Raw genomic sequence first — 8266 nt, 5'->3', positions numbered from 1 at the left:
CATCTCTTAGTTAAAAATTATCGAAATATATTAATTTTATGGAGCTCTTGATGATGGGGACATGAAGTTTTGAGAAAAAATGGAATGACCCATGTACACGACTTAAGCTTAACACATTTATTTTTTTTTAGTATGATTACTTGAATAATCTAGGCCTTATCACTATAGAAGACCATATATACCGTAATCCAGGGTGAATGTGGCTTGCCTGTATTCTCAGTAGGATTTTTTATTTTTTATTTTTTGTTAACCCTCTAGTGCCCAGAGTGCCATGTATGGCACATGTTGTTTTGCCTACTCCAAGGGAGGTAAATGATCATTGACTATGGTTATCAGTTTAGATTGTTGTTCCCCTTTAATTTCCATAGTTCTTCAGCATGGGAGATACATTGGGCATCTCATTTTTGCATAGTTCCTGTTTCCTGCAAAGTATCACAACAAGCCATCTCGTGTGTTTCTGAACTTTCCAATTTCAATCCGATCCAATCACTATCCTAGGTGAGTATAATGTTTCTCGCAAGTGTGTCAACTATTTAAGAAAGGGTGAATTTTAGTCATGATATGATTATTTTATTACATTTATCTAAATTTCTTGCAGAATTTTGACATTGAAAATAGATGTGCCAAATATGGCACGTTGGCGAAGGGGGCTTTTTTTGCGTGCCATATCTGGCACACTGGGTATTAAAGGTTACGGTATTTTTAAAGGTCAAATTAACCATGGGTTTTCAAGCACTTTTAATTGATATGTTTTATTATAGCAAACACACAAAAAAATATCAAGTAATGTTTTTCTGTATTTTTTTTTTTGTAGAATAAATGAGGAGACCGAAATTGGAGATCTTGTAAGCTGTGTTGATCCAAATGTGAGCGACTTTTTCGACTCTGATGAGGAATATAATCCTGACAAAGATGACGGAGGCTCAAGGGATGAAAGTGATATTGAACCCCCGACTCGTAAAAGACGACATGTAATGCAACCCTCAACTAATGAGCCATCAACTTTAAAGGAATACTGTCAAGGTCTTATGATCATCGGTATTTATTTAATAATTACCTCATAATCCCTCATTGTAACGAACCTGGATGTTTGTTTACCCCTGGACTCGCTTCCCACGGCGATAGTCGGCTCTCACGCTAGGGAGCCGTCAGCCAGAGTGGAGTTAATGAGGTGCCCGTCACGTGATCCCAGTGACGTCACCGTAAGAACGGGCCCATACTGAACAACACTGTTTCACATACCACATACGATCTTAGGCGCGAAAATACCAAAATAAAATAATGTCAGACTGTGAAACGGACATACTAGAAATTCCAATGTGTATACCACCTATAGACCCGTACATGTATGATCCTATACGAACGGATTCAGCGCGTGGAACCCATGAATTCAGCCCAGTAAACCGTTCCCCTCACTCATCCGACAGCGAGTCTGACCACGTCGACAGCTGTCAGAAACCAGAAGATTTTCGGACCGACAATTTGACCTGGTGACTACATTTTATCTCAGTTAATTCCTTGCTATTTTCCGATTTGCTGGCACTATATGGCCTTATGCTGGCCGCCGTGGCAGAAATGAAATATTCTTGAGTACGGCTTCAACAGCCTATCAAATAAATTGGTCGCAGGTATCCTGGCATTTTCAAAATATCACGGGAGTTAATACAGACCTTTAAATCACAGCATTTTAAGTGCAAAACTAGGTTTTGTTGAAGTTCACAAACAGAAAACGATAAGCATACTGTAATTTCTGGTTACTAGGCCTATAAGCCGTAGCTCTCAAATTATGGCCCGGTGTTTGTCACTTTTCTTTCCCTTCCTGTGTTATTTATCACTTTGTCCCTGCCGGTGCCTCAAGCAGGTTAGTGCCCTAATATCCTCGGCTTTGAGGTAATGCCTTGATTCAGAGGTCTGTGTTAACCCACATGTCAAATATTACGATTAAATCATAAGATTCAGTCTTTTGAGATTCACGTAAACTTGGTCTAAATGTCCGAATATGTAAGTAAAAATTTATCGAGGTGCATATTTGTACAACAGCAAATATGTTACGCCGACAGCTGAAGCTTTGAATCCGCTTCTCATCGTATCAAGGAATCTGTACCAACATATGTATGATCTTCTCTGAATATCAAATCTGTTTATTTTCAGGTGTGATTGTGAGAACTGTGATATTATGCCAACTAACGTAGAATGCCTTTGCTGTCAGGAAGTGCCAAGGATAATAGAAATGACTGACGAAGAGCAGCTAGATATAAATTGCATCACAGAACACGAAGGCTTTATTGTAAACTGTACAAACAGACATGTCATCCTAACGTCCATTTATGAGTTTTTGGAAGACTATGGCCCCACCGATGACAATGATCCACCACACAAGTAAGTGACATGGAATAAATTTCTAATTTAATAGCATTTATACGAATGTGTAGTACATAATTGCATGTGTTAGACAAGAAAATGAACATCTAGAAATGAATCGAAGCCAGCATGATTTAATTTCAGAGCTCCTGGCAACATTACTCCATCACTGCTGTATCCGTGTGGGCTACAATTTGATATCAGCTCAGTTTATTTGCATTGAAAAGTAGTTAGCAACTTTTGCTAAAAAAAAACTCAAGACAGGGTAATGATGAAAATATTAACACCAGACCTGCATACATGCATAATCAAGTATACAAAATACAACAGATCTGTTTATTTTACCAAGTATATCAATTGTCTCATAGCACCAACCCCTTCTCCACCCCACATATACATAGATCTATAAATAAACAATTTTAGCTTTATATCTGCAAACATGTAAGATATTTGTGTCTTTTCTCATCCAGGTTGTACAGGTTTATCGCATACAGGAGATTTACACGATGGATATGGCACAAGCTAGGCAGAGGAAACCGAAAGCCAATACCATCGTGTGCCGTAAAGAAGTTTCCGTAGATTCATACATCATTGGAGTTAGTTGTCTTCGAAAATCGTGATTTATGTCTCTCTATAAGACAAGCTTTGTCCACAGGTACGAATCCTGACGTAGTAGGGGCAGGTACCGACAGGTAGCTACTGAGAGCCTCTGGAGCAACCTGGTAGGATGGTAGATCTTTTCTTCGCTGGACGAGGTTATGGATGAGCAAGTCCACGTATCCTACCATACATAGAAGGATATAAAAAAATATTTTAATATATTTAAACAGATCATGCTTATTCTGTTTTTCAATATTTCCTCAAGAAACTCCCATAAGAAGGTTGCATCAGACAAATTGTTAAAAATAGCACTGACTAAGAAGATTTCTTTTTTTTTGACTTATGTTAACTATTCTTTTACTTTTTTATTTTGCTGATTTTTTCACATGTATGACTTAATTTTTAATTCTAAAATTAATCAATAGCAGCATCTCAAGTCTGTCTCATAACAACCATGAGTTGCAAAAAACAATTCGTAGGTTATCTTGCGCAGACCCCCTACGTAGTAAGCTTTTAATAACCATCTGACTTCCTGTGGGGTTAACAAGCGCCAGCTATTGCAAACCATTTGTCAATCACAGTTGGACCAATTACACTGTGTATTTTGCTTAGTTAGGCTGTGTTACCTGAATTGTTTTAATAAAGTATTCCAAAAAGCCGTACTTGCCTTTATATTTTATGATCACACATTTTAGTTTATTACTAATCATCTCATATCCTGTGTTGTCAACAAAGAACACTTGTTACATCTACGATATAACAATTCAATCAATCTGTCATTGATATACACACATTTTGACTGCTCAACATAAGTGTTCAATTTGTTTGTAAATATTCTAATCTGAAAACCTGTACTTGTCTGTCTACATTAGTTACATGTATATCACAAAACTTACCAAATGACGGACCAGTGCTAATCGGCTTCACTACAGCCTCCAGACCTTTCTTTGCTTTTGGATAGCAAAGCTGCCAACGAACTCTGCCATCTGATGTCGTGTCACGTGGCTTCCAGCTGTTCTCATTGTAATGTAGTCCAGCTAAGTACAATCTGAAAAACATAAATTTCACAGGTGAGTTACGAGCATTAACAAAATGAGTCTCATGTTTTTTAGTTGAGATATTTTATCGTGAGCCTACTGATTGTGTTTTTCTTACTATGTCTTTATTTAGGATATGGTGGGTTTATTTTCGGACAGCCATAATCCCTGTGATTTACTGGGGAATATAAAGCCCTGCACACCTAACATTTTTGCACATTTTGAAAGTCAAAGAAAACCTCATACCTGGCCAGCATGGATTCGAAGAAGAAGTGTGTACTCTTTGGTGCAAAATGGTTGACAATATTGTGGTACACCTCGAGACCATATGTCTGATGGAATAGAGACAACTTCTCGATGTCCTTCATTAGGAATGGGCTGGTGACGACACTACATAGGAGCTTGTATGGGCGGGATCCTGCAAACAATATGTTTATAAGTCAAAACATTCATTACAGATAAATATTTAAACAGGTTCATTAACTGACATTATTCATACCTACAATGATTACAGACATAAAAAAATGTTATCTTTTAAATTAGAAATTTAACAATTTCCAACAACCGACATTTTGCGCTATTACAAATCCCATAAAATTACTCAAGGGTAGATAAATAAATGCAAACCATCAAAACACCAATACCAAAACTACCAATGGAAAAACATAAAAATGTATGCAGTTAAAGAATGTCAGTTCTGACATGTACCTTCTTCCATCCAATTTCTTTGGTTATCCTCTAAAGGGCCATGTCTGCACTCCGGATACCTCTTACTAGGGTGTGTGTGGATGTTCCGGATATGGCGGGTAAGCGACTGCCACTTTGCCAGCTTCATCTCGCCATCATTGGCAGAGGTGGACGCCGCCCAGTATAGGTGTGTTGAAACACTTTTTATCCAAGGCTTAATAGCCTCTGCCCCCTTTTTCTTTGCCAAACCCTCTAACTTTTTCGATACACCTGGGGAGGTAAAACAGAATATCTAACCAACAATGACTTGTTTGACAACCAACAATGACTTGTTTACAACAAATAGGTTTCACTCTAATAGTTTAATGCCTACCGTCAATCTTAGTACCTGACATTAGGAGCAAGTACAATCAACGCTCACAATAAGTGACATAGCTGACAGTCTTACCTTTTGCAAAATGCCATACATCGAAGTTGTGAATAATCTCCTCTTCTCCTTTCATAAATTTTTTCACCATGACATGTCTGTCAGTGATGAGTGACTTGATATTCAGTCTTTCTGCTTTCAACTTTAGTAGCCCACGCTTCAGGCCCTCAAGCTCCATATGCGTTGAGCCTTTTACTTCATTACACTGTTGAAGAGAAGAAAAATAATATACATTCAAACCTTTGTGTGAAATGGAGGTATTTATTGAATAAATCTTTTATCAATCACAGGTAAGAATTAGAAACAGAAAAATCATCCGTAATCCGAAAGACACAAAAACAGTGATAAAAATTTAGAATTCTTTGAGGGGTTACCTGTATTAACTGAATGTCCAGAACTGTCTGGGAGTCTAGGTCCATGAGGCTATAAGACCCATACTTTGCACTGTATCCTGGGGAATCACATCGGGCATCACCTCCCAAGATCAGCTGCTTGCCAAGTCTCTCCACAACATTTCGCTCTCTCTCAAAGTTCCAAACTTCCACCACAGAAGGGACAAGGTAAGATTTCTGGATCCGGAAAAATGTCCGTTTGCTGAACGTTTGAAGCTTTAGTATCTCGAAGAGACGAATAACCTGTAGGCAGATGGAAATATGTATGATAAATTATTTCCGGTATTGAATGATATGAGTGTGTTTTTAGTACTCATCAATATCTATACTGTGTTGCATTCCTATTGGTATATAACAAATACATATTGCTTTCACATACCTTGGAAGCATTTGATCCACTGAAAAATATGGCAGCAGCCGTAGTTAGGTTTCCCCAAGGAAGGCTGTTGTGGGTTGCCTGGCTCTTCCATTCCAACACATGACCAGCAGAACATGTTGACATGGTAGAAACCATCATGCCTTGGCAGTGATGAACCACTGTATCACAGTGTCTTCCACACCTCTGACAGGTCTTCAGCAAAGCACATAAAGCTGACTCAGACACCAGGAACTGTTTTTCGTCTGAGGGCCTTACAACTTCCCCAAGCGGGAAAGCAACTGTTTCGTCATCACTTTCACTGCCGCTGTCTTCTGGGTCACTTTCCACTAAAAAATCTGGATCATTTTGAAAGGTATCAACTTCATCTTCGTCATCGCTCATTTCATCATCACATTCTCTCAGAGGTGGCTTTGCAACCGGTTTGCCTTTCAATAAATCACACTGGATCCCCACTGTTCGCACTTGTGGCTTTGCTTGAATCCGCCGTGTCCTATAGAAATAGGTAAATAATATCACATCATTATTTCCAGTGTGCACTTGTTTGGAATCTTTGCAGCCATAGGTGATACAGTTCAGGTACAATAAAATGCACCTAGATCAACATACAAACTTTATCAAGAGAAGACAAACTTAAATGACACATTATTTACTGACATATATCTTTGGCCTAATAGCAAAAATAAGTTTTACATCATGTTATGTATGTATACACGTCATGAAAGATAGTCACCTCTTAGATATTGTCTTCAAGGGTGCCTTTCCAATTTGGGTTGCCACTGATCTAGTTACAGGTGCTTCTATAACAACCTTCTCTGTCATCACTTGAAAGCTTTCAGCTTCAGAAGGTAAATGGCTATTTTCTCCAGATGTCTCAGGATCAGCATTTTCCTTGTCTTTTTCGAATTCCTCCAGGAGTTCATCCAGTGCCTAAATAGTGACTGATTTTTGCTGGGGTAAGCAGGTAAAAGTGCATGTTATTCATCCTGTCATTTGCTACAATGCCTATACTTGTCAATTGTCCCGTAGAGACCAAGTAGTTTTACCGAGTTGTCTTTTTGGGCATTTTCGTCTAACACACAATTCATAATAGATTAAAACAATGCTCCCGAGTATGTTGGATATATCCTATTAGGAAGCGAAGCCAATCATTGGCTATTTTTGCTTATAGCGAGTTTTATTAAAACTTAAGTTAAAATCAAGATCAACTAAACATAGCCTGTTTTAATGCCCTATAAGTATATTTAATTGGATAAGGGCCCGCTTTTAAATGCAATGTGTATAGGACAGGGTCACCCCTACCACTGATGTAAACAAAAATGTGGTGCTTCTATTTAATACAGTAATATAATACTTCCTATAACAAGGGTAGGGGTCCTGGCCGCATCGGTAAAGGCGCTGGTCTTTAGGTGTGTCATGACAGAAATAATGTAAAGGACAGTATACTATTAAACCCCAAGCATACCTGGTAAAAAATATCATAACTAAAATATAGCACAACACAATTCAAATACATAAAGAATTAACTGTATGTTAATTCCACCTTCTTTTCCTTTAGATAAGCTGTTTCCTGACAGTTAAATCGCGAGAAACTTCCAATGTGGGGAGGAAAAAAAAGAGGCATATGTCTGTTCGTTTGGCATTGCTCCGTACTTCAGGAATCTTCTATTAAAACGTGCCAAAAAGTCAAACATGGATTTGTTCTGCTGTTCTGTGAAAGTGGCAATGTGAAAAAAACAGATGGACTTGTGCATACGAATATAGGACAATGGTCAGGTTGTTTCACGTTACTTTACCTTAGAGTTTATTGGACATTCTACTGCTGGTGACATGCAACATGGGCTCAGCCGATACGGCGACGCAACCGCAGAGAACTCTACCAGATAAGACGATTCATATCAGCACAGTGTGATGATAATCTCTATGTATGCTACTAGAATATAACTTGATAGTTATGCTATATTACACTGGATATATAAGTTACACAACGCACTGGCGCATTATTGAACATACCACTAAATGAAAGGCAGTGAAACCCCAGGAAGGTAATAAAAACCGTACCCATAAGCAATCTAGCCCTCTGACACAGCCAAGCTTAATTGTGAGGTGCTTTTTTTTCATCACCAAGACCTTCTTTACACAATTGAAAGAAATATGCAAACTGCTTTGGTTAAGGATAACATCAAATTTGCTGTCTACGTTTCTGGGTAATTCTGTAGCACAGTGTGTGACTCAGATGTTCTTTTGCAGCACCCCAACATAGCCAGCTGTTACATGTAGCTTAGAACTCCTTATCTGTGGGTTACTTAGTCTTTGTGCATATTCACATTTATTACAGAAAAGGGAAATAGTAATAATTAGGAAGGGCATCTAAAAAATTAAGTAT

At 38.2% G+C, this 8266-nt stretch overlaps 2 protein-coding genes across 2 annotated transcripts; one reads left to right on the top strand and one right to left on the bottom strand.

Annotated features, from left to right (window-relative positions):
- The first annotated feature begins 1081 nt into the window (after positions 1–1081).
- LOC135464404 (uncharacterized) lies at positions 1082–2940 on the top strand. The gene is made up of 3 exons (XM_064741832.1): positions 1082–1490; positions 2152–2379; positions 2832–2940. The coding sequence occupies exons 1-3, from the start codon at positions 1282–1284 to the stop codon at positions 2938–2940; spliced, it is 546 nt and encodes a 181-aa protein (XP_064597902.1). The 5' UTR covers positions 1082–1281.
- Positions 2941–4634: 1694 nt separating this feature from the next.
- LOC135464916 (uncharacterized) lies at positions 4635–6052 on the bottom strand. The gene is made up of 4 exons (XM_064742490.1): positions 5884–6052; positions 5487–5747; positions 5134–5317; positions 4635–4955 (listed from the first exon to the last, which is right to left on the bottom strand). The coding sequence occupies exons 1-4, from the start codon at positions 6019–6021 to the stop codon at positions 4690–4692; spliced, it is 849 nt and encodes a 282-aa protein (XP_064598560.1). The 5' UTR covers positions 6022–6052; the 3' UTR covers positions 4635–4689.
- Positions 6053–8266: the final 2214 nt, after the last annotated feature.

This window comes from Liolophura sinensis, chromosome 4 (genome assembly GCF_032854445.1).
Source record: "Liolophura sinensis isolate JHLJ2023 chromosome 4, CUHK_Ljap_v2, whole genome shotgun sequence".
In the NCBI taxonomy this organism is placed as follows: domain Eukaryota; kingdom Metazoa; phylum Mollusca; class Polyplacophora; order Chitonida; family Chitonidae; genus Liolophura; species Liolophura sinensis.
Note: the sequence above shows the minus strand (reverse complement) of the source record. Positions and strands in the feature narration are given on the sequence as shown.

Bases quoted from the DNA above. Each gene is read 5' to 3' on its own strand.
- LOC135464916 (XM_064742490.1), bottom strand. From the start codon at position 6,021: ATGATGGTTTCTACCATGTCAACATGTTCTGCTGGTCATGTGTTGGAA. The intron at 5,748-5,883 runs GTATGTGAAAGC...ATCTGCCTACAG, and splicing joins GTGGATCAAATGCTTCCAAG to GTTATTCGTCTCTTCGAGAT. The intron at 4,956-5,133 runs GTAAGACTGTCA...TTACCTCCCCAG, and splicing joins TGTATGGCATTTTGCAAAAG to GTGTATCGAAAAAGTTAGAG.
- LOC135464404 (XM_064741832.1), top strand. From the start codon at position 1,282: ATGTCAGACTGTGAAACGGACATACTAGAAATTCCAATGTGTATACCA. The intron at 1,491-2,151 runs GTGACTACATTT...GTTTATTTTCAG, and splicing joins CGGACCGACAATTTGACCTG to GTGTGATTGTGAGAACTGTG. The intron at 2,380-2,831 runs GTAAGTGACATG...TTTCTCATCCAG, and splicing joins GACAATGATCCACCACACAA to GTTGTACAGGTTTATCGCAT.